This window comes from Capra hircus, chromosome 11, assembly GCF_001704415.2.
Source record: "Capra hircus breed San Clemente chromosome 11, ASM170441v1, whole genome shotgun sequence".
NCBI classification, from domain to species: domain Eukaryota; kingdom Metazoa; phylum Chordata; class Mammalia; order Artiodactyla; family Bovidae; genus Capra; species Capra hircus.
In genome coordinates this window covers 85666941-85693043 of record NC_030818.1, presented here as the reverse complement: position 1 = coordinate 85693043, position 26103 = coordinate 85666941, and the positions used below count along the sequence as shown (strand labels likewise).

At 48.5% G+C, this 26103-nt stretch overlaps 1 protein-coding gene across 3 annotated transcripts in view; it reads left to right on the top strand.

Annotated features, from left to right (window-relative positions):
* The window catches only part of LPIN1 (lipin 1), a 127664-nt gene extending 107391 nt beyond the window's left edge, over positions 1 to 20273 (top strand). For all 3 annotated transcript variants that reach the window (XM_005686993.3, XM_005686992.3, XM_018055627.1), the window contains 7 exons: positions 1842 to 1968; positions 3233 to 3381; positions 3900 to 3986; positions 8657 to 8809; positions 11961 to 12075; positions 13611 to 13714; positions 17576 to 20273. In XM_005686993.3, the coding sequence (XP_005687050.3) occupies positions 1842 to 1968; positions 3233 to 3381; positions 3900 to 3986; positions 8657 to 8809; positions 11961 to 12075; positions 13611 to 13714; positions 17576 to 17735 (895 nt within the window). In that variant the 3' untranslated portion in view covers positions 17736 to 20273. The remainder of the gene's footprint in view (positions 1 to 1841; positions 1969 to 3232; positions 3382 to 3899; positions 3987 to 8656; positions 8810 to 11960; positions 12076 to 13610; positions 13715 to 17575) is intronic.

Sequence of the window (26103 nt, the reverse complement as noted above, 5' to 3'; positions counted from 1 at the left end):
TGCTGTTTGCTTCCCTTTGCTTTAAGATGAGGAAATCAAGCCAGAGAGAAAATAGTCTGAGCAGGAAAACACAGCCTGAAGTTCCTGTGGTTCAAACCTGGGCTTCCCAGGTCTCCACTCTACCTGGAACCCGTCCTTGATGTCACAGACATTGATTTGTCTACATGTGGCTTAGCCCTGCCATGGACCAATCAGGATTCTAGCCTGCGTGCTCTGTCTCCATGGACATAGCCACCTGTCCCCACCCTCATTCACCATGGCTGTGACCCCGTGATGGCCAAGTCTGGGACTTCAGCTGCGGTTGATCTGCACAGGGCCTACAGTCCAGCCAAAACCCAGGATGTTCTCTGCCCCAGGGCCTCTGGTCCAGCCACTCCCAGGACACCCTCTGTCCTCCTAATGCAGCCCTTGTCCTGCTCTGTTGCGATTATTCAGACAAAAAGCCCCAGGGAGCCGGGGCTAGGCTGTTCGCTGTATCCTCCACACCTGGCACTTTGATCCTTGGGTCAGCAAGATCTCCTGGAGGAGGGCATAGCAACCCACTCCAGTATTCTTGCCTGGAGAATCCCATGGACAGAGGGGACCCTGGCGGGCTACAGTCCACGGATCGCAAAGAGTGGGACACGACTGAGTGACTAACACTTCCACTTTCACTTCTATGCCTGGCATTGGTAGCCTGAGCTCCAGTCCACCAGCCCACTGCCCCCTGGGGGCCACCCCTTATAGGGCCGAGAGCAGGGCCCTGGGGAGGGGCAGCTCGTTCTGGGTGGGGAAAGAGCTGGGAGCAACAACACAGAAGCAGGGTAACGGGCCTTCCCTTGCATCTCCCTAGTTCAGGGTGGTGTTGGGTTGGAGGAACTGCTTCTGGAATGAACACATGGGGCAAGAAAGCAATGAGCTGCAGAGGAAACACCCGACCGTTTTCTGATAGAAGGGGTGGGAGGCAAGGGGGAAGGCCAGGGCGCTGAGGACCAGGTGAGAGCCCCCTGAGACACCAGGAGAAGCTGGAGTCTTGCGTAAAGGGATGTGCTGAGCAGGAGGCTTTATCGGGAGGTGCACACCCGGGGCCTCGGGACCGGTTTGTTCCAGATCACTCAGCCATTACCCTTTAGCCTGATAGATGTTTAGGAAGCACTTTGTATGGTGTTAAGGCATTTTTAAAGAAGATGGTCCTGGGAAGCAGGTCTATAGATTGAGGACGGTGCCATAGCAGGATTCCGAATCCAGGGAGCAGTTATTTGCTGACATGCTTTATACAGGTTATTTGCAGAAAATGAGCCTGCTCTCCACCTGCACCTCCCAGGCCCTTCTCCTCGCCACCCGCCGTGTGGAGAGGTCCAGAGCCTGACTTCTGTGTAGGCGAATGAGGTGTGGCTTGTGGTCCAGGGGCAGCCTGCTGAGGGGTTCTGGAGGAGAGTAGGGGGTCCTTGGCACCCGTTTGTAAGTCCTTAAAGTGACCTCATTATTTAGAATTGTGTGTTTGGAGGGAACGGATGGGCTTGGACGTGTAGGAAATATTTGGGCTCCTTGTGATTGGCCAGGCCGTCAGCCTGGGATGGGGGAAGAGAGAACACAGGCGTCCTCCGAGGCTGCAGGGAGGACGGGGTTCGGGGGGGGCCTCTCGGTTTAAAATAGAGTGATGATGCCAGCGAGCAGGCACCTGAATGAGGAGTGGCGGCCCCGGGTGAATAATGCAGGAGCCTCATGAATGGGATTAGTGATGGTATCTGCTAAGTGACCGCCCCAGGGACAGCACTCCGTCATCGATTCCGGCCTAATGCGTGTTTAATGGCTGCCCAGATGGACTTCCTAATTGGCGGTTACATCACTGTGTGTTCCAGAATAAAGCATGAGTCATCCTCTAGTGATGAGGAGCACGCGGCCGCCAAGCCGTCCAGCACAAGCCACCTCCCCCTGTTGTCCAGCGTCAGCTACAAGAAGACCCTGCGCCTCACGTCCGAGCAGCTGGTGAGGGCCCTTTCCTCTCTCTGCAGCTATGTGGGTTCTGGCCCGGCTCCTGCCACCTGTGCTCAGCGGGTTCCATGTACTGGGTTCCCCCGACCCTGAGTCAGCCCTGAGCCCCTTCTCTGTCCCAGTACCCACTGCCCTCCTCCTTGGGCTCACATCCGCCCCCCCCCCCCATTTCGGTGCCTCCTGCCCAGGCCGGCTCCTGTCCAGCCGCGCTCCCCTGTGTCTGCCCTGGAGGCTCCCTGGTCTCAAGTGTTGGAGGAGGGCAGCCTGAGGGTGTTTGTCTTGAGGTGTAAATGACTGATAGACCACACGTCATGGGGCTGTTTCCACTTTCTCGGAGATGTTTGTTAGTTAGGTCAGCTGCCTCTCCTGAATCCGGGGAAGCTGGAGCGCTTGTGATGGGTTCCGAGAGCTGCTGGTAACAGGGGGCCATCCTGATCACAGTGTCTTCTTCTGTGCGTCTGTACCACCGGGATGAGTCAGGCCTGGACCCTGTTTCCCATGAGCAGACAGTGAGCGGGTGTCTCCGTTCAGCTGTCCCAAGAGTTCGTGGCGGCCAGGCTAGCCATGATGATGTTTTATGGAAAAAGAGAAGGGACCGGCCAGACCCCTGCAGCCCGCGGTCCTAGTGCAGCAGCTGGGTGACAGGGGCCCTGTCCAGCAGTGCTGGGGTTGACCTCGACTCTGGCCGCCAGCTGGCTGGCACCTGAGGGCCCCGGTGCCGAGATTCAGAACCCCCAAAAGGGGCTTCTGCTTTCAGAAGCTGGAGTGATTTCCTGGAACCTGGCCTCTGTGCTTCTGGACCTGAGACGTGCTTGATAACTGAGACTGCTTTCTTCCAGTCTGTGTGCGTCATCATCCATACTCATGACTGGTGTGGGGAACGTAGTTCCGCCCTTGGCTTAGACTCGTTTCGCTGGTCGTGACCCTTTACGCTCAGCCGTGGCCAAGGAAGCACATCCCAGTCTGGGGTCCTGATTTCCTGTAGTGAGCCCCAGTGCCTGTCACCTGCCGCTGGGGGACGTGTCACAGCTGCCCTACACGTGGGCCTGTGAGGAGGGCTGGGGTTCAGGTTGCCCAAGTCCCGGAAAGAACCATCCTCATCGAGAGCAAGGCAGGGATAGAATTGCACGGTGGCCTGGGGTGGTGACTGAAGGAAAAATAAAGTCCAGATCTGGTTTCTCGTGGAACGGAAACCACGTGTCCCCCACCACCTCCCCGGGCCTCGCCCTCCAGTGGACACAGAGCTCCTGTCTTTCAGAAAAGCCTGAAGTTGAAGAACGGCCCCAACGACGTGGTGTTTAGCGTCACCACGCAGTACCAGGGCACGTGCCGCTGCGAGGGCACCATCTACTTGTGGAACTGGGACGACAAGGTGGTCATCTCTGACATTGATGGGACCATCACTAGGTGAGTCCAGCTACTCTGGGGCTATGGGCCCTGGGCCTGGAGGTGCGTTGGCTCCTCTTGCTGGTGCTGATTGGGGCTCGTGTAGTTCAGTTTCTGGGGCTCCTTGAATTAAACAGCTGCAGTGGGGGCTTGGGGATCTCTTCCCTCTGGGGCAGCAGCTCCCTGACATCGTTGCCCAGTCTCAGGGTTTCTGTCCAGAGAGCAAGTCGTGTATCTCACTTGCATTTTTAATGAGGCTTCCCTGGTGCAATGAATCAGAGTGAACTTTTTTTTTCCTTTAGTGATGCCCGCCTTTCTCTTTAAAAAAAAAAATATTTTATTGAAGTATAGTTGATTTACAGTGTTGTGTTAATTTCTCCTGTGCAGCAAAGTGACTCAGTTGTACATATTTTTCACATTCTCTTCCGTTGTGGTTTGTCACAGGATATCGACCATAGTTCCCTGTGCTGGTCAGGAGGAACTTGCTGTTCATGCAGGGCCCTTGTCATTTAATTTTTCTGTTCTCTGTCTTTATTCAGATCAGATACTCTCGGGCACATTTTGCCCACCCTGGGGAAGGATTGGACCCACCAGGGCATTGCCAAGCTGTACCATAAAGTGAGCCAGTAAGTCCACAGCTGGGGAACACGTGGCAGTCTGCATGCGTAACCTTTCTTGCTGGGTTGGCTTACACAGACAGGTGCACCCTCAGCCAGGGAGAGTTGGCGGGGGTAGTGGTGGAGCGCATGGTGGGAGCCTGCCAGCTCCACATTTGAATTCAGTACCGAAAGGCAAGAAAGGAAGTGATCGGGATATAGAAAATTGATGGGGAGAAAAGATGGTGGCAGCCAGCCTTGGGTCGGGTCGAGGGTCACAGTCAGGTAGCCCGACGTTGGCCACGGGATGTATTTTAGGCTAAAAATGGTCCCGATTCCAAGCAGGTTTTGTGGGCCAGTCTGTAGGGCCCGTCTCGTCCACCTGGTCCGGGGAGCACTCCACTGAGGGGCTGGTACCCGGGGCATCAGGATGGGAATGTGCATTTTGAGTTGCTCTCAAGCAGTGGGCATGTGTGTCACTTCATTCTTACAGTAATTCTGAGAAGCAGGTATTGTCGTTTCTAAGCTTAGAGAATTAAAATGATTGGTCCATATTCCCATAGATGCTACCGGGCAGAACCCCCTGGAGTCCTGGTTGGCCCAGTTCCCAGTCTGTTGCTTCTGCTCTGGTTCACCTCCAGGGTCAGAGCCCTTGGGGTTTCCCTCCCCCACACCGGCAGGTGCTTAGTCCCACTTCCTCCATCTCTCTGTGGACTGGAGTCTCCCGCAGCCTCCCCATGGCTGACTCTTTGCCTTGAAGATTAATGCACTGGTGAACTGTCTTGACTAGCCTGACACTGAAAACTGTCTCTATTTTTTATTCAAAAGAAACCCCTGTGGGTCACGATATTGAGTAATTCCCAGCCTGGCTCATTCTGGATTTTGGAATATAAATCTGTTCCTGTTCTTACTGTATTGTTAAAAAATATATATATAAAAGGTGCTGATGCCTTTTTTTTTTAAAATTTTTTGGTATTGATTTGTGTCCCTCTTAGGTTTTCCTACAAAAGTTATCTCCTTGAATAATAAAAGTTGAGTAGCTTACCAAATGGAGAAGGCAATGGCAACCCACTCTAGTACTCTTGCCTGGAGAATCCCATGGACGGAGGAGCCTGGTAGGCTATAGTCCATGGGGTCGCACAGAGTCGGACATGACTGACATGACTTGGCAGCAGCAGCAGCTTACCAAAGAATGCCTGATCATTCTTTTGTTTGAGCGACTGGTTTAGAATGAGTCCGATCTGTGGATGAGGATCTGAGAGTTACAGAGGACTAGTGGTGTTTTCATTTTGGTTGCAATTGAGAGTAAGGAGCCTGACACTTAACTTGTTCACCAAGTTTGATGCTTGTCCTTGTTGACACCCACAGGGTTAGACCAGTGATGTTCGGACCCTCACTCAGCTTGGGCATGGCTTTCAGGGACTCCGGACACAAGCAAGTGCAGGCCCCTCTGTATGGCTCCCAAACCCAGCAGTGTTGGGTCAGGCTTCTGCTAGTTCCTGATTTCTGTGGCTTCGCCCCCTAACTTCTTACTCGACCCCAGTCTGACTGTTCCCCACCCCATCCTTCGTCTTCCCATCGTCCCACTTTTCCTCACCTGATGGCTCCTGCTTGGAGGGCCTTACCTCTGATGTTTGCCTCTCACAGGTTTCCTGCCTGTAATGCCTGGTTCAGACCCCATGGTTTCTCACAAAGCCTCTCCAGGCCAGAATTGATAACCCGGGCATCTCTGTGACCTCCTCCCCTGGCCTCCCTGGTACCCAAGGGCTCACCCCGTCTTGGTGGCCCAGGTGCCATCATGGAGTACTCACTCAGGCTGGACATGGCGTCGGCTTTTGTAGCTGGTGAGAGCAAATATCCATCCAGGCAGCATCTCACACGCCACCTCCTCCAGGTCTTAGGCAGCCACAACTGGGAAAAGTACAGGGATTGAGAACTGGCAAAGGTTGGGAAGTCGTTTCTGTTGATGTCATGTTTGTGATTACTCAGAGACGCGTTCAGAGAAATGTTCAGCATGCAGAGTACCAGGGAGCAGAGGCCATTTACTTCCGGGGCTTTGGACTGATTGCTCTTGAATTTCTGCTTTCCTTGAGTTTGGGTCCCTCCTACATTTTATACTCGGCAGTATTTTTCTAATGGAAAGACCGGTTGCAGATAACCGTTTACCTGGAAACAACAGAAAAGGAGGACAATTTTTATTTTTTTGCCAGGTGTAATAACTTGAGTAAGTCAGCCCATGAGAAATTAGCTGTCAGGCTGATTATTACCTTGTTCACAGAGAGGATATAAAGCTGGCTTGGTTATCGATTTAAAAAAGCTGACTTGGTTATTGATTAAAAAGAACTCTAGCAGATACAAATGGAAGAGATCGGAAGACTCCCTCATTCAAATATACGTGTTCGATAAGTGGAAGGAAAGAAAAGAAGGACTGACTTCTAAAATATCTAGATCATTGAGCCAAGGAGGATTAGAGAGTGGACAGTAATTGTTCTAATTTCCCGTGTTGCTTGATAAATATTGTGATATTCATGTAACCAAATCAGTGCCTGCGTGACTTAGCGAGAGTGACTGCTTCCTGTGTTTCCATAGATAAATTAGTTCATCTAAGGCCTGAGGAATGCATCCTCTGAAGTCAGGATGGTGAGGATGGGAAGCGATCATTAGCAGACTCATTAGAATCTTTCTCCTGCCACAGCTGTTCTTGTCTTTCCCCTCAGGTTACTGTGTCATCATCACTGTCTGCTCGGAAAGGAGGGGGTCATGTGGCGAGTGGGAGGGAGTTGTGGACCTGGGCTCAAGGGGCTGTTGGCTCCCTGTAGACCCTCCGATCTGTCTCCCGCACCCAGCTGTAGTGCCCTCCTCTCTAAAGTGAGAAACCAGCTTGCACAATTCCCTAGGTCTTTGCTAGGCCAGCTGTGCTATGCCACTGGGTTGTGCGATTGAAGTCACAGGAGGGTGTTTTGTTCAAACCAGTCCTCCATGAGCGCCCTGAGGATCTCATAGCCAAACCCGACTGTGCACCAGGGACTGTGCCGGGTGCTGTGCAGGGTGCTGCCTGCCCCCTGAGCGAGTGATGGGGACACCTGGTCTTTCACATGGCTCTCCTGCAGGTGAAGGCTCTGGAAAGGTGATCCCTGTTGCCACTAACAGGCGTTCCTCTGGTTAGGACATCCTGGAGCTGGTTTTCCAGCTAAGTTTAGAAACAGCCTTTGAAGCAAAACGCTTGTTCCGCAAGGCCAGCCAGTGAGGACAGCCAGTGGCATGATCCAGCCGTGAAGAGCATTTGCAAATCAAGGCTCGAATAAAATGAGCATTTCAGACCCCTGCAGGTGGAAGCTTTTAGCACTTTGATGTGAAGACCTGTATACAGAAATATTGATTAAAAAAGAATTACATTAATTAGCTCAGATACAAAGATGTGTCCTTAAAAAGGTTGCTTGATTTTCAGATACATTTCTGTACTCCAGATAAGCTGGTGCTTGTAGATTCTCTGCATTGTAGCTCTTTCCTGTTTCCTGGTTTTAAAGAACATGTTACTAGGACAATCTTGAGGCAGGTTCTTTGGCCAGTGTGAAACAGTTCAAGTGGAGCAGTAAGTGGGATGGGAAGTGGGTAGTTTACGTTGTACTGTGCTAAATCGCTTCAATTGTATACAACTCTTTGCTACCCTATAGACTGTAGCCCACCAAGCTCCTCTGTCCATGGAGTTCTCCAGGCAAGAATACTGAGGCCCTCTACAGGGGATCTTCCTGACTCAGGCATTAAACCCACGTCTGCTGTGTCTCCTGCATTGGCAGGCAGGCTCTTTACCACTGTGCTACCAGGGAAGCCCATAGATGGTGTTTAAATGTTTAAGAATATATTTAATCCAATACATTAAAATGTTTGAACATGTCATCAATACAGAAATTTTTAGTGGTATGTATCTTATATTCTGTCTTTATAGTAAGGCATTGAATTCGGCATTTATTTAATATTTATGCCACATCTGTTTTTGGACTCTTAGGTTTTCAAAGTCTCAAAGAAAGGGAAATTCATTTCTACTAAATAAAGTAGTATTTAACAGAAGAATATCCTCATGTGATATATTTTTCACAAGCAATCACGCAATTCTCTGCAGATACCAGCGGGTATCTGACAATTTAATTCTGTCATTACCTAGTTGGTGCAGACCCCACAGGTTAAGGGCTTATTCCCCCAGGGCTGCCCCAAATTCGGACACCAGTTATAGGTGGTAGGTCCCCAGCTTCCCCACACTTCTCCCTGACTTGAGTACAAAATGCGGGTTCCACACCCCCTCCTCAGGGCTGACGATGGCTCACAAGACGCAAGGAAATACATTCACATGTTTATTTTATCAGAGTTATAAAGGATACAGGTGACTAGCCAGGTGGAAAGGTATGAATGATCCCAGTGCAGGTAGGTTGGCCACTTTGGTGCCTCCAGCCTCAGTTTCCCTAACAGTACAGTGGAAGTAGTAAGGTATCCATGAAGATTAAACCAAGTGAGGCCAGGAAGGTGCTTCAGTAATGACAGGAAATGGGGTTCAGTTGAAAATGAGATTTTAGAGGAGGTGGCCTCTTGCTTGGGAATTACAGCTGAGCCCATCTTCACGGAGCAGATACGGATCAGGGTGTATGCACGCAAAACGGCTCCAATGTGGGATTCCCTTCACGGCGAACGTTTTGTCTCTCTTTCAGAAATGGATACAAGTTTCTGTACTGCTCGGCGCGGGCCATTGGCATGGCGGACATGACACGGGGCTATTTGCACTGGGTCAACGAGCGCGGCACGGTACTGCCCCAGGGCCCGCTGCTGCTCAGCCCGAGCAGCCTCTTCTCCGCCCTGCACAGGTGAGGCTCGGCCTGCCCAACCCCCCCACCCCCCGCCCCGCACCTGTGGGCCAGCTCTGGACCTGTCCTGCTCACTCGTCCTCCCCACCAACACCTCTGCTCCATGCTGGGCACTGGAGGGTTCATCCTCAAGGGCAGATCTGACCCCACGACCCTCAGCTTCTTCTGTCGGCCCATTGTGGCCCTCAGGAGAAAGCCACGGTGGCCGCGAGCTCGGCGTCACGGGCTCTCCGCCGCCTGCCTTGTCTTTCTCCCGCCTCATTCTCTCCGGCTCCTGGATGTGGTCTCCATTGTCCAGAGAGGTGGTCTCTGCTTGGAGCCTTGGCATGTGCTGCCCTCCTTTGTGGGGAGATGCCCCCGCCCCAAACCTTATGCTTCTGGCCTGCGTCTTAGCAACTCTGAGAACCCATGTGCTTCCTTCCTGTCTGATCGGGGACCTAGGCTGGGTTAAGTGGCCTCTCTGTAGCCACCACCACCTGGCCTGGGACTCCCTGAACCCTGGTCACACCGTTTTGTTTTTACAGACCGTCACCAGCCCGTTTTCCGATGACTCTCTTCCCTTCACCTTCATGCCCGCATTCAGGGCAACCAAGCCAAACTAAGTCTGGTCTCCTGGGGTGGGGACAGGAATAACAGCAACTTCCCTGGAGCTGGGGGCCCAGGGTGGTGTCCCACAGTGGATTAAAGTTTGAGACGCATATAGCCACTCACGTGTCTATAAGAGTCCTGAGATGTCAACAGTGAGGCCCTTATAGTGCTAAGGAGGGTTCTAGAGTCCACAGAAGTCCGTGCAGAGCCAAGACCAGCCCCTGGGTCTTCTGATACTCAGTGTGGGGCTCCGTTATCATAAGCATCATGATCACCATTCATCATCACTATCATCACCATCATCATCTAAATTACATTTTGTTTAGCTGAAGAAGAATAGTTCTAAAATAGATGTAGTGTGTGTGTGTATACACACATATTGTATATGAGCTTCCCCTGTGGCTCAAATGGTAAAGAATCTGCCTGCAATGCAGGAGACCTGGGTTCAGTCCCTGGGTTGGGAAGATCCCTTGGAGAAGGAGATGGCTATCCACTCCAGTATTCTTGCCTGGAGAATCCCGTGGATAGAGGACCCTGGAGGGCTACAGTCCATAGGGTCACAAAGAGTCTGACACGACTGAGTGACTCACACACACACACATACTGTACATACACACACACATATACGGTATTTTTATATGCAAGCTGAAAGGGACCTTTGAGATCATCCAGTAATCAAACAGTGAACACTAGCGGGCCCCATACTCAGATAAAGCCAGAGGATAAACCATTATGCCCCAAGTTCTGTTTGCTCTCATCCCTCATCCCTGGGCAGGATCTGTAACCCTTCTCCTTGGATTTTGTGTTCATCCCTCCCTGTTCCTCTAAGTAGTTAGTACAAATACATGTAATCTAACGAGTATGTTTAATTGTGCACATTTGTGAACTTGATGTAAATAAACTGCGTGTCCTCCTGGAGCTTGTTCTTATTGCTCGATACTGTGTCTCCAGGATTGTTGGAAGTGGCCGTCACCGGCTCATCTTAGCTTCCGTAGGTCCCGTGGTTGGACTCTACTGCCGCCTGTTTATCCATTCTACTGTTGGTGGGTGCTCGAGCCACTTGCGCTTCTCCACTGTTAGGGACTCTCAAGAGCGGGGTCCCTGGGCCACAGAGCATGCGCATGCTTGGCTTTCTTAAATCACGGCGTGTCGTTGTCCAGAGTGGTTGAAACAATTTGTGCACCAGCAGCAAACAGTGCTGGGTATTCCTCCCATCAGCTGTCCTTTCTTGCCTACCCACTGTCAGCTGTTTACATTTTCTGCTAGTCTGGTGGGAAAGAAATGTCTTCCTGTGTTTCTGGGCCATTTGGGCGTCATCTTCTGTGAAGTGCCTGTTCATGTCTTTCCCTTGTCTTCCTTCTAATTTGTAAGAGTCTTACAGATTCTGTAGATGCGGCCTTTATTATGAGTACTACAAGTATCTTTCCCCAGCTTATGGCTTCTGATGAACATAAATCTGAGTTTCGTGCAGCTGGACAGATCATTTCCTCTTTCTGTGCATTGAGAAAGCCTTCCCTGACTGTGGCCAAGGAAAGTCTCCCATATTTTATCTAAAAGTGTTGTTTTTCACACCGACATCTGTAATTCACCAGGAATTGAATTCTGTACATAGAGTGCAGTAGGGTGTCCATTTTTTTTTCCTCTATGGATGTTCAGTTGCCTCAACTCTATTTGCTGAAAAGGCTGCCCTTTTCCTCTGCTCTGACTTGTTGTCAGGGTCATAAATCGAGGGCCCATAAATGTGAGCCTCCATTTCTGGCCTTTATTCATCTGTGTTATTCAAGTCACGCTCTATAAAAACATACAGACAACCTGGTGTGAGTTTAATTGAAATTACAGGGAATCTATAGACCAATAGGTGGCTTCCCTGGTGGCTCAGATGGTAAAGCGTCTGCCTGCAATGCGGGAGACCCGGGTTCAATCCCTGGGTCAGGAAGATCCCCTGGAGAAGGAAATGGCAACCCAGTCCAGTACTCTTGCCTGGAAAATCCCATGGACAGAGGAACCTGGTAGGTTATACAGTCCATGGGGTCACAAAGAGTAGGACATAACTGAGAAACTTCACTTTCACTTGATAGACCAATAGAGAGTTAATATTATAATATTGAATCTTCAGTTAGATGGTATATTTCTTCATTTATTTAGGTCTTCCCTAATCTGTGGCAGTGAGGTTTTTCACTTATTTAGAACCTTTGCACCGACCTTCCTTTCCACCTACTTCACTCTTTAGGTTTAGTTTCTGAGGTCCTGTTGGCCTCATGAAGAGAGTGAAGAGGCTCTCTCTTCTTTGCCCTGGAATTCTTTGTTCTTTGGATGATTGGTTGAGGTCTTCAGCAAAACCACTGCTCCAGGGCATTTTCTTTGTGGGCAGACTTGAAAGTACGGATTCACTTTCTGTCTAGTGCTTTTCCTGGGATGGCTTAGCTGATTTACACATATTTAATTTCCAAAGATATGAATGCACTCAGTATCCCAGCATCTTTGACGATTAAAAACAGTTTGATGCTAATGAATTCTTAATAGGCTCGCACTGACCCATTATTTTATCGATTTGTTTTAACAGGGAAGTGATTGAAAAGAAGCCAGAGAAGTTTAAAGTCCAGTGTTTGACAGACATCAAAAACCTGTTTTTCCCGAACACAGAACCATTCTATGCTGCCTTTGGAAACCGACCAGCTGTAAGTAGTAGTGGGTATATCCAAGCTCTTGAAATTACTGACTGTTTTAATGGCCATCACCTGAAAGGCTGGCTGGCCACCGTGAGGCCAGACCCTCCTCTTCCTAGACATAGCTGCTAAAGATCCATTTGCCTGCATCTGAAGGCAAGGACGGTATCTTCATTTCACGGCCTCTAGCTTTCTTTGAAGGTGGGCTCATGGGTTTCAGCTTGAAATTTGAAACTAGAAACTTGACAGTCCAGATTATGTGCTAAATTAGCAAAACAAGAACGTTAAATAGGATTAGAGCCTTTCTACAGGAAGGGAACCACGAAACCACAGAGCACAGAGGTGAATTCAGGGTCTTATGTGAATGCTGTTGTTTTCTATGGCAAGAGTCACACTTAAAGATTTTATGCATACCACCCAAATTGGCTGGAAAGTTCAGCATATTAGAGAATATAGTTGGGACTTCCTAATGATCAAATTCTCCTGTTTTTGAAACTCATGCCCAAGAAAATGGGCAAGTGAAGAACCTTAAGGAAAGTTGTTAGACTTGCAGGGGATGTGGTAGGTGGTTGATTTTTTTAACTCAGCTCTTCAAAAGATGAGTAAACTGAGGCTCATAGAGGACAACTGACTTACTAGTTTCACATCCAGAGATATTATTTCTTCGTTATACTTGGGGGTATTATTTTGGTTTAATGAAATTTCTGTAATATAGGTGGAGCTCGTTTTATTGTGCTTTGCAGGTAATGCAGTTTTTTTTTTGCCAAGTTGAAAGTTTGTGTCTCAGCAAACAAAGGTGAAACACCCTGCATCAAGTGGGCCTGTTGGTACAATTTTCCCAACAGCATTTGCTCACTTTCTGTCCCTGTGTCACACTTTGGTAATTCTTGCACTATTTCAGGCTTTTTCATGATTTTATATGTTGTGTTGATCTGGGATCAGTGATCTCTTATGTGACTACTAGGATTCACTGAAAGCTCAATGGTGCTTTCAAAAATGATGGTTAGCATTTTTCAACAGTGAGTTTTTTTTTTATCATAGCATTTTTTGTAATTGGAGGATAATTGCTTTACAATGTTGTGTTAGTTTTCACTGCACAACAATGTGAATCGGCTCCAAGTATACATATATCCTTGTCCCTCTTGAGCCTTGTCCCTCCCACCCCTCTAGGTCATCACAAAGCACCAAGCTGAGCTCCCTGTGCTACACAGCAGCTTCCCATTAGCTATCTGTTTTATACATGTTGGTATATATATGTCAATTCAGCAGTAGCTTTTAATTAAGGTATGGACATTTTTTTTTAGAGACATAAAGTTGTTGCACACTTGACCAAGTACAGTATAGTGTAAACCTCACTTTTAAGTACACCACGAAACCAAAACATTTATGCGACTGGCTTTACTGGTTTGGTTGTGGCATCTGGATCCAAATCTGCCGTATCCCCAACATCTGCCCTTTCTACCTTTGTGTTTGTATCAAACCTGAAAAATCATGTATTTGTATGTACAGTGAACTCTTCTGATTAATTAACACTTCTCCAAATATAGGATGTGTACTCGTACAAGCAAGTGGGAGTGTCTCTGAACAGGATATTCACAGTGAACCCCAAAGGAGAGCTCGTGCAGGAACATGCCAAGACCAACATCTCCTCGTGAGTATCACTGTCATTGGCAATGACCTTGGAGTGACGTCTTAGAGTTAACAGTATACCTTTCTAATCCTTTGGTTGCCTACATTTTAATCTTTAAGTCCTACAAAGAAACCATGTTTTAATTTCTAAGATTTTGTCCAGAACCTAAGTTTTGGATAATCTGAATTAAATCAGATCCATCACTTCAGGGCACATAGAAGGGGAAAAAGTGGAAACAGTGGCTTGGGCTCCAAAATCACTGCAGACAGTGACTGCAGCCATGAAATTAAAGGATGCTTTCTCCTTGGAAGAAAAGCTGTGTCAAACCCAGACCCTGTATTAAAAAGCATTGACATCACTTTGCCAACAAAGATCCATACAGTCTAAGCTATGGTTTTTCCAGTAGTGATGTACAGATGTGAGAGTTGGACCATAAAGAAGGCTGAGCACCAAAGAATTGATGCTTTCGCATTTTCACTGGAGAAGACTAGTCCCTTGGACAGCAAGGAGATCAAACCAGTCAGGCCTAAAGGAAATCAACCTTGAATACCCATTGGAAAGACTGATGCTAAAGGTGAAGCTCCAATACTTTGGCCACCTGATGTGAAGAGCTGATTCATTGGAAAAGACGGTGATGCTGGGAAAGATTGAAGGCAACAGGAAAAGAGGACGACAGAGGATGAGATGGTTAGATAGGATCACCAACTCAATGGACATAAATTTGAGGAAATTCCAGGAGATCGTGGAGTACAGAGGAGCCTGGTGTACATACTGCAGACCATTAAGTCGCAAGAGTAGGACAGGACTTAGCAAATGAGCAATGACTGTTGCTGCTGTAACAACCACCTCTGGGTTAAATATTTAAACACGTAATTAGATGCTGTTACAGAGTAGAATGGCATGAATTTGAAAACTATTGGCTGAGATTTGCCAAATTTGCTTTGAAAGCCTAGAATGTGAATAAGAACTGTAACCAAATTAAAATATCATGAGAAGCTATATTTAAAAATGAGGAACGTATATAGCCCTTCACATCCTGACCTGTAATAATATTCTCGCCAGAAACATCACCATGTGACTATAAGAGTTCCTCTCGTATTTTTGGCCAAAGCCCTTCCTCCCCAAGGCCGTGGGCCCAACAGGGTTACTGTCTGCAGGGAAGCTGCCTGGCTGGCTGGGGGCCCTCTTGACTTGGATGTGTCTTGCTTTGGGTTCTTAACTGCTTCAAGTGGATCACGTGTCCTCAGCTGTGCCCACTGGGTGACATCACCTGTCACTGGGTGACGTCGGGAAGACAGACGTCTTCCTGCCTTGTCTGTATTAGAGGCCGTACCCCTGTTGGCCTGGTCGCTGGAGATCTGGAAAGCTGCCTCTGGCCTAGGCCACCCTAGGGGGCCTGCGGGACCTTCCTTGTATGGAGGAGTTAGACTTGTGAAGTTTGGGTCCAGCAGCTTCCCAAGGATTGTTTTTTTGGTAAATTAGAGATCTAGATTCTCCTTAAGCAGATGCTCATTTTCAAGATGGTCCTTTTACCTGTTGGAGTCTAATCCAGCCTAAATAGGACAGTAGTAGATTAGAGGCCCTCCAGGGGCTGCCCCCTAAGCCTCCCTCTCCCAGGCCAGGCCAGACCTAAGGTGTGGAGGGGCAAGGGGAGGGCGGAGCCAGGAAGCCAGGACCCTCCTCCAATCCGTGGGAACCGGAGGCGGTGCTGGGCATGTCCTTGGGAGCCCATGACAGCAGGAACTCTTCTTTCCTCCCCCTCTCTGTATAGTTCCTCCCTCTCCAGAGTTCTCAGTGGTGGGCCCCCCCATCCCCGACAGTGTCTCAGTTCCCTTAGCCCCCCACCACCCCAATCACCCATGAGAGTGGTTCCTGGTCTCGAGACAGCAGATTTCCATTTAGGGTCAAAAGAAGTCAAGTGAAACATTGCCCGGAAATGGCAAAGGTTTCTGCTCAGCCAGCAGCCAAGAGGCAAGTCTTGTCACGAGGGGCGTGGGAAGGGGGACTGCCGCAGCTCTGCAGGTTTGCCCAGGAGCCCACATGCACGCTGTACCCACGCCTTGTGGGAGAAAACTTTACATGTTGGCAAATAATGATGTCACCTTCTACCTGGACCAGGAGATGACAGCTGTTTCCGTGGGAGAGCAGCCCTCCTTCCCCAGGAAAGCAGGCGCTTTTCTCTGGCTTGGAGCTCGGGTGCCAAGCTGGCACCCTGAGCTTGGAACCCCTGTGTCTGAGCTTGGAACCCTGGCATCGGAGCCCAGCAGGTGCTTGCCCCTAGGGAGCTGGCATGTTGTCTCTGAGAAGTCAGGAGCCCACCCCAGGTGGGGGGCTTCAGCGCTTTCTTTCTTGGCCTTTGTGGCCAGCAGTGCTCTGGTGCTGCTTGCTCTGAAGGAGCCCCTGGTGAGGAAGGTTGGCCCGAGAGAGGCATGGACGGACCGGGTTTGGGTCTGGTGCTGCCAAACCCTGATGATGAATGTTAGCCGGCCTCTGGCAGGCAGGGGCCGCCTCCCCGAGTGTCAGAACTCAGACAGACAGGTCTCCAAGCCAGGAAGTATTTTAAAATTTTGTTTGAATCCTTGGGAAAGACAATTCTTGCTTGTTAAGGGAGATTTTGTCCATTTTGTGTAAGCACAATGTTTCTCTGGAAGTCCTTTGTTAAATACACACACTCACCCAAAAGTTGTTTTATGCCTCAGAAATGTGAATTCCTGGAGTTTGGATTTCAAAAGCCCTTTCTGGTTCTTAGCAAATTGGAACTGGAGAGGGACCCGGGGACTGTCAGGGAAGGCTCTGGGAACATGCAAGGAGGCCTGGGCTCATCATAGTTTCTGGTCAGAGCCCAGAGGTCTGAAAATGCGTGTTCAACATACAACTTTCTCTTTGTAGTTCTAAGCCACAGAAACTAATATGCAACGTCTCCTTGGGAATACACAGAAAATAGAGTGAGAGAGCATTACAGGGAGGATTGAGAAACACCGGTGAGGCCCATGTCCACATTCTAGAAGGACCTGAAACCCAGAGAGGGCAAGACACCTGCCCAGGGTCCCACAGCAGAAAGACAGGAGTAGATAGATCCCAGGTCTCGTGACCCTTGTGCCAACTAGGGCTTTTTTCCCTTGAGACTAATAACTAGCCAAGGCAAACTATTTTACAGTGTTAATGATTAATTGTTACATTTATGGAGCGTCGGTTCCCATTATTTCACTGTGCATACGTCATTTAATTTAATCCTCGCACATACTTTGTGCACAGTTTTCATCTTCTCCCTTTCCAGTTGAGGAAATTATGGCTTAGAGAGATGAAACTGCTTGTCGGAGATGGCATAGCTCATCAGTGACAAGGATACTGGAGTGGGTAGCCATTTCTGTCTCCAGGGGGTCTTCCTGACCCAGGGATCAAACCTCGAGTCTTTAGATTCTTTACTGTCTCAGCCACCAGGGAAGCCCTCAATGGCAGAGCTGAAGGTCGCATCCGAGTCTCCTTAGGCCCGAGGCCCAGCGCCCTTTCACTGCACCGTGTTGCAGCCTCCGGGTGATGCCCAGGAGATGTTTCTTTTCTGTGGTTCCCCACCTCCCAGGCAGGTGATGTGTCTGTGTGTCTGTCCTACTGATAGCTTCCTGTCTTCACTTCTGCTGTCCTTCGAGTCAGGTCGGGTCACAACCGCCTCGCCCATGGGGCCGTCTCTGACTCCTCCTTGGTTGTCGGACCCTCTGATTTTCCTGTAAGTTAGCAAGGGACTACTCTAGAACAGCCTCCATTGCGTTAATCGCGTGGTCCCCTCCACGGGCTCATGGATTCCCGCTGACTCCCAGGTGCAGCATGGGCTGTGTCCAGGTGTCCCTCACGTCCAGGCGGTGATGCAGTCCCTTCTCCTTCCAGGTACGTGAGACTCTGCGAAGTCGTTGACCACGTCTTCCCTTTGCTGAAAAGGAGCCACTCTTCTGACTTCCCCTGCTCGGACACCTTCAGTAACTTCACCTTTTGGAGAGAGCCACCGCCACCCTTTGAAAACCAGGATGTTCATTCTGCATCAGCCTAGAAGGTTCCCGGCCACCCCCTCCTGACATCCCGTGAAGACTGGGCACTCCCATTAAAGGATAGGTTTGGGGACGTGCAGTCATTTGCTTAAGAGCAGAGAGCACCGAGGAGGGGGTTTCCCCTCCCCACCCCCGCTCTGGGGTTGTCATTTCTAAATGACACGTGAAGGGTGTCTGTCCCTGGGGGGGGCATCGGCTGACCCCTGGTGTGGGGGGCCATGCCCCGCTGCCCTCTGCAGCCCATTCCAGGCTGGGAGTGGTTAGTGTGCAAGATGGGCTGTGAACCCTGGAGGTCCTTGGGATGACGAGATCCAGGGAGGGGCGCCAAGTATGCAGGACTTCCAGGAGAGTGGGGGACACATCGCCACTTGGTGGTTTGTCCCATGGCTGCTGCGCGCGGCAGGAGGGCTGTGCAGGGTCCTGTGAGCTGGATCTGAGGTCTTGGGAGGGACTCCAGACCTCCCTGTGCTGGGCCTTGACCTTGCGGATGTCCCTTTGCAGTGTTTGCTGACCGGTCAAATGTTTGGCTAAGTTCTCTCATTCCTCCAGTTAAAGCTAACTTACATAAACTGGCATATTTTCCCCCATTTTTTGCGGCACGAGGCTGGAATGTCTATGCCTTAACACATCCATGGCAGACATTTTATGTAGAATGTGCTTTGGCTAGCTCCCTGTGACTCTGCAATGCCTTAAGTTCAGATTATAGGAAATAACTACCAAGGCAGTATTTCGAATTAGTTTGACACTCTGCCAGCAACCTAGCCTGCAAGGTGCTGCTGAAAATGGGGGCTCGAACAGAGCTTATGCCAAACGGTGATTGTGTCGCTTTCTTTAGCGAGCTCTTAACAGAAACTGGTGGATTTTAAGAAAAGCAGTTTGTAAAAGTTAAATTATATATTCTTTGTAGATAGTGTTATTTATTACTTTACTCTGATTGGGGTTACTGTTAATAAGCATTTTAGCCGTAATCTATTATAACTGTCAGTAATACATTAAAAAGATAATACGTGTTAGACCATCCAAAGAGCCTTATTCTGTAGTCCTCACCATGCTGACCTTCTTTTGGAATTTATGAGTAATACTTTTTATTTCCCTTTGCTTTTCCCACTCAGATTAAGGGCAGGTGGGTCAGCAATTATTTGAATGACATTCTTCAAGCTGGTAGAAGATGATGATCTTTTACTTGTTAATTAAATTGGCTCCTGGAGAGAATAATTTGAAAAGTGAGAAAATTATTTTGGTGAAAGATTTTGCTTTACTTTCTGAGCTATTATTTTTCTTTAAAGAGTGTTTTACTCCATTGATTGAAATGCTCTCCTATTTAAATCGCATGGTTAGAGTCATAGGAGGCAAACAGCAGAACCGCTGAGGCAATTCTACTCTTTCTGTGAAAGAAAATCCTTTCTTGTAATTGGTGGGCTTTGCTGCAATGGATGCCCTCCCGAGTGGTCCATGTGGCCACACAGGAAACACCAATGCCTGTGCATAGCTAATTGCAGATTTGCATGGAAGCATGATCCACATGTGCAGATCCCTTTTTGGAGGCATTAAAAACAATTTAAAATAATCCTGCCTTACCTTGGGCTTGCTCATTAGTGACGTTTGGAGGCTGCACTCATTCTTTCTGTCTCAAGGGTATTTGGGGGTGAATTTTAACTGCTCTGAACCGAGTATCAGCTCACAGGTCTGCAGAGGATGGCCCAGTTTCTCCCTTGCCCTGGGAGGAATTTGGCCGTGGCCCTGGGTCACCTGTCCCTTGTGGTGAGTGCCCTTCATCAGGATGACTGGCCGCTGAGAGCATGCAACTTGGATGTACCCTAAACTTCCACACCACTGCCCTCTGAAACAGTGTGCGCCTTCCAGAAAGTTGCAGCGTCAGGTTTGTGTCACAGTCAGAGCGTGACCCCCCCAGAGAGGCTGTAACTTTCACACTTGCCTTGTGGGCTTTGGAAAATGAGATTTGTGCCTGGGAAGCACTCAGTCGCATGCGTGTGCTAGTTTAATCAGTGCTCACACACCCACAACTCTGTACCCCATGGCCACGGGCTAGGATGCTGTGTTTGGACCACACATTTCAAAGCTGCCCAATGGAAGCGAATCCCTCCATAGTGACAGGTCATCAAACATTCATCACACGTGATGGAGAAAAATGAACATCCCGGGTACACTGGGGAAAATGATGATAACTTCAAAGAGAATTCCCTTTTCCATTTTAGGTTTGGGATCGCCATTTAAAATATATTTTATTTACAACACTTGATCTGTATTTGTATATGCTGGTACAATGATAAAAAAAAAATCACTGTAATCCTTGATTGCGTTGTCCTGGATGCAGAGCTAGAATATATTGTAATAAAAGAGACCAATGAAAGACTTCCCTGAAAGCCAGGCGTGTGAATTTTAGTTTTTGGTAAGTTATTAAGTTATTGATTTCCTGTTGTGTGATATCAAGCATACTATTTTATTTTCTACTCAAAAAGCAAAAACCTTAAAGCTTTGAACTGTTCAATATTGGAATAAAAAAAGCCCACCTTTTCTGATGCCTTTGGTGAAATCCTGACCCTCTGTGTGCACTTGGGAGGGAAAGAGGGTGAAGACAGGAGAGAGCTGGGCTCCTACCCGCACAGGGACTCATCTCACCTTGAAGGTAAAGACTTAGAAGCAGGGAGAATTGTGCTAGATGCTGTATGTGAGGTATCTCCCAGGACTTGGCCCATAATCGATGTTTAACATGTGGCTCTTGCACAGGCAGGCTGTGTTCTGTGCTCTCGTATGGGGCGTCAGTCAGGTGCAGCCCCAGGAGAGCTCAGGAGAACCAAGCTTATTACGCTTCCAGCTTCTCAGAGTGGGAGGCCACATGGGAAAACCCCCAGGGTGGTCAGGAGGCAGAAGAGTGAGGGGAGAGCCCAGGACACAGCCTTTAATGGGGTCTCTGCCCAAAAGGCAGGGCCAGGGGAGCTGCTGAGGACTGCCAGGTGGAGCTCATTTCAGTGGCCTCTAAGCTATAGGCGTGGCCTTTTGTTGCTTGGTGCCCGGCCCTGGGCTGATGAGGGGCGAGGAATAGTGCCAACGCCGGTGTAGCTGCGGTGCCAGCCGGACAGAGGAGGCCTACTCTGGGTCTCAGCATCATCTAGTTTGCATTCCACAGGCATGCTCTAGTCTGGCCCTCTGCTATCTCTAAAAAATGCCTGGCCATCTCTCCTAGCCAGAAAGTTGTTTAGATCTGTTCACGTGAAACTGTCACAACACTGTTAATTGGCTTTGAACAGTGGAAGTGTTAGGAGCTCAGTCGCATCCGACTTTGCAACCCCATGGACTGTAGCCCCCCAGGCTCCTCTGTCCATGGGATTCACCAGGCAAGATTACAGGGGTGGGTAGCCATTCCCATCTCCAGGAAATCTTCCCGATCCAGGGATCAAACCCAGGTCTCCTGAATTGCAGGCAGATTTTTCTTTACCATTTGAACCACCAGGGAAGCCCTAATTGCCTATACTCTTAATACAAAATTAAAAGGTTTTTAAAAAGTCACTAAGCGGCATGATATACGTAAAATAAAAGTAGAGACAGTACAGGTGTCCTTGCCTCAGGTCCACTGTCTGCAGTTTTTGGACTTTTTGAACAAATCAAAACCCTTGACGAGTTCACCCAGATAACTTGAAAACCATCAAAATTCCTACTGATTTTGCATATTGTTGACATGCCCAAGATATCCTATCAGCTTACCTGTATCAGTCTAAATCTTTTTGGAATAAATGCAAGAATATTGACCCCAAAGGTGGCCACCCAGGGTACCAGGTTATTTCCCTGTGAAGCCCAGATCCAAGCAGTTCATCTCAAGGTGTCTGTAGAGTTCATGCCTGTGCATCTTAAAAACAAACTGTCGTTTAGCTGAACATTGCAGATTTAGTCCTACCCTGAATTCAAATGGTAGGTGCTTTTCTGGAAAGTGAATATAAACTGCAGTCTCGAGCCTGTCTCCACTCCTCTGTGGAACCACTAGGCTATGCTATTTCCATTCGGTTGTGCAGACAGCCCTCACACGTGCAAGGGAAAACCAGTTCGGCAGCTTGCGTTTCCCGACGTCTCAGCTGTAATCACCTGCATATTTAAAATACTTCCTACCTTGGTTTTCAAACCCTGACACACCCCACCAGATGCACCAGCCCTTTGAGCGGATGTTAAGCAACAACTGACAACCAGCCAGTGACCACTGGGCCTCAGAGTGACCTTTCCTATAAAACGTAACACAAGCAGCCCTTGTACAATCCTAAGACAGAAGAATAGGCGTGGAGGCAAGTTACACAGCATTATTTTAAAAAATTGAACTCTGGAATCTGACTTCCTCTTTCCAACAGGAGTGTCGTCACCAGCTGTTCCAGGGAGCTTTGCCACATCTGCCATCATTTCGTATTCATCTGCCTCCCTTTGAAGCTGCACAAAGCACTGTGCCCTGTTTCTACAGAGCTGGGGTCTCAGGGGGCGGATCCTGGCTCTACCCGACATCTATGGGCTTCTCTGGTGGCACTAGTGGTAAAGAACCCGCCTGCCAAAGCAGGAGACATAAGAGACGTAGGTTCGATTCTTGGGTTGGGAAGATCCCCTGCGGGGAAGCGGTGGCATGGCAACCCACTCCGGTATTCTTGCCTGGAGAACCCCGTGGACCGAGGAGCTCTCCAGGCTCTAAAAAGAGTCAGACACGCTGAAGTGACTGAGCATGCATTCACATGACATTTTACTTTAATCCAGCCTGGTCAGGGCCACATGAGTTGCTGAGAGAGGACCTCTGGAAATCCAATACAGCGGCTCGCCAGAGCCACAAGGTATCCTGAGCCTTTGATGCATAGCCACTAGCCTCAGCCACCTTCCTGGGCATTCATTGCCATGTCTGCTGGTCCCAGTTGGGAGGAGGCAGTGCCCTCGACCAGACCAGACCAGGCCGGGCAGCCAGAGTGCATGTGAACCAGCAGCCCTGGGCTGGGCCCAGATTTCTGATGGCTCCCTCCCCCAGCTTGTTGGAGCCTTGAGGTGCTGTCCTGACGCCAGCGATCTTTTCACTGGTGCAGGAAGTCCATTCAGGCCTGCATTGCCTTTAATGAGTTTTGCAAGCAAGTAGCCTCTTCCGGTGACTCATTCTGCCTTTTGTGAACCGGAGATGGTGGTTTTAAGTTTCACTTTGGAAAGTAACCGCGACTTCTGCAGCTTTCTCCCACTGCTGGAATCCGAACAAGTTACATTCATTTTGCAACAAAGAAATGTAAATGTAGGAGCGCCAGTCATATTTCTGCTCTGATTGTAAAAACATCCTTTTCCGAGATGGATGACAGTGCCAAGCTAAGGAGAAATGGTTTATATTTTCAAGGAACACATTCATTTGGGAACTTTATATTTTTCCTTCCAGAGTGACCTGATAGTTTCACTTTTATTCTTTTGTCTTCTTGATTCATACCTCTGGGATATCCGAAAAATAAACAGTGCCTGTTGATTGAGTGAGGCGGTTAACCTCTGATTTATTGAAGGAGATTTAGTCCTGGACAAAAGTTCGTGTTCTTGCTTTCATGCAGCTCACAAAGAATGATAAAGGAGATAATTTGTTACGCAGTAAAATTGTTTTCATCTGGACTCTCTGCAGAAGTCAGTTTATGATACCTAAAATAGGTGACCTCTTAGGATTAGAGAGTGTATGCTCAGTGGACCAGCATCTTTCCCCCAACTCAAATAATACAGTGATTCTCAAAATGTTGAATTAAATTGTTTTTTATTGAAATACGTGTCAACAGAAAGCACTAGTCCTTGTTTGTTGTTGTTTAATTGCTAAGTTGTGTCCAACCCAGTGGACTGTAGCCTGCCAGTCTCCTCCGTCCGTGGGATTTATTTACCAGGCAAGAACACTGGAGTGGGTTGCCATTTTCTCAAAATGTTGAACAAAATTGTTTCTATATAATTTTATTTAAATATGCATCAACAGAAAGCAATAGCCCTTATATCATAATAAATCCAAAATGCATTTAAAATTATAGCATCAGTGAAATTCAAATAAACCTGAATGTTATGTGGTAGAAAATGATGTATTAAAGCCAGTGAGATGATCCTCACTTTTGGGGGTGATAATAGAGGTATCCATGCTTTATGTTTCATTTGTCAACTTTATTCTGCTAGTTTTTGAGCACGGGGAGGGGGTCATCATTTAAACGATCATTACCACTGACCTACAAATCAGTGATTAAGAAGTTCTTATTACCCATTTCCATCTACACTGACGGCTAACAAGCTGTTGCAGATTCTCCCAACAGGATGGGGTCCCCTCAGTGAGTTGTCTGATGGGACAAGCCTGCCACAGACTTGGAAACAGGACTTTTGTGCTTAGCCAGGGATTGCACTGTGGAAACTCCATTGTCCTAGGCTGTGTTTGATGTGCCGTTAAACCTCCTTTTGGACATGGTATGACATCGTTTGGGACTCAAGGCATCAGCACACTTGGAGGTTGGGTCCTGAATGCCCATCACCCTTCTGTCTTCCAGGATTCTGACTGATGGAGTACAGCTGAATCCAATGGACATTCGTGGGTCAGTTTTCTTCCCCAAAGTGACTGAAATGATGGAAGTTGCCTGAAGTCACATTGGGACATTTAAATACATCTTTTCATCCCCTGAACTAGAAAATTCCTCCCATCTCTGGCTCCATGGAGGACAGAGCCTGCCTCCTGCTTTTGATTCCAGCCGGCCTGCACCCCATCACGTGGCAGACGCCCAGCCATCCCATCCTCCAGATGGAGCAGAGAGGACAGGTCCTGCTGGCAGCTGCTTCCCTCATACTCCCTCCTGCTGCATCCCTCTAACAAGGTGGAGGGTCCAATAAGCTAAATTCTCATCTGTGTGCTTTAAGGGAGGCAGGTGGGCAATTCTGTTTCTAGGGAGCCAAAGCTGTTATGAAACTTTGAAGGATGGTTTGGCTTGCTTTGAGAGGAAGTTGGCGAGTGGCCAGGTACAGCACCTTTGCATGGATTCAGGGGGTCCTGGGGTGGCTTTCCTGGGGACTGGGGAACCAGGCCTGACACCTCCCCTTCCCACGAGCACTTCCTGTTGCAGGAACTAGGGTGGGGGAGCCAAGCAGCTCGCAGATCCCCCAGTCTGTCCCAGTTCACACAGCATCTGGAGAAAAGACGGGGGAGGGATCTAACCTTGACATCCAGGATGAATGGGACGTTGGCGTCTTTCTCACCTGAGTCATGCTCCTCACCCCTGCAATACTCAGCTGATGAGAAAGCTCCAGCCAGACCTGGGTGCCTGAGATACCCCCGACATGCTCTGGGGGTAGGGTGGGGAGAGAGGACAATGGACTTGACTTGGGGCTCAGAGATGGCTTGGCTTTTTCTCCCAGCCACACAGCCGTACCTGCAATCAGCATTCTTTTACGACAGCGTGAAACCATCAACTAATGTACAAAAATTGAAAATTGAAACTGAGGGACTTCCCTGGTGGTCCAGTGGTTAAGATTCCATGCAATTTCCATCTCAGGGGGCATGGATTCAATCCTTGGTCGAAGAACTAAGATCCTGCCTCCTGCACTGCATGGTCAAAAAAAAGAATTCAGACACAAGAAATAATTTAGGGTGTCGATGTATAACGTATTAAAAATATGAGCTTATCAAAAGGGCAGGCATTAAAACTGAGCATGTCCTGAGTGTCCGTGGGAGGACCTCACCCAGGGCTGTGGATAAAACATCACTCTTGAGGCAGTTTGCTTCTGTAGTTGATTATGTCTGTTCATGGTGATAAAAGAAATGGTCACATATTGAGGTCTGTGGAAGTCGTTCAGGCTTACACATGAGATAACCTGAATTTTATGGTAACTAGAACAGGTTTTTTTGTGGCCTACCAATGTGCGTTGTAAATCTGCTGTAAGTATTGAAGAAAAGGTCTCACTGACCTCAAAGAATGTCCATTTAAAAAATAAACACTTCCCTTCCTGGGATGCTAGCAGTGGGCCACCTAACATGCTAAGGCTCCCTTCCCAGGTGCTGAGGACTACTGACTCATTCTGCATGTGCTGGTATGTTTTTCTGTTTTTTTTCTAACAACGGCTTGAAGAAATGTATCTCCGATTAATATTTTTTGTTAAGATATAAAAGATATGTTTCACGTGCTGAAAATGAGGCTTCTCTGGAGCAGTTTCTCAGTGTGATCTGGAAGCTGGCTTCCAGGTGATTGGCCTCAGTGAGGCGCAAATAGAACTCTCTAGATGGTGCTAGTGGTAAAGAACCTGCCTGCCAATGCAGAGACATAAGAGACTCGGGTTTAATCCTTGAGTTGTGAAGATCCCCTGGAGGAGGAAATGGCAACCCACTCCACTATTCTTGCCTGGAGAATCCCA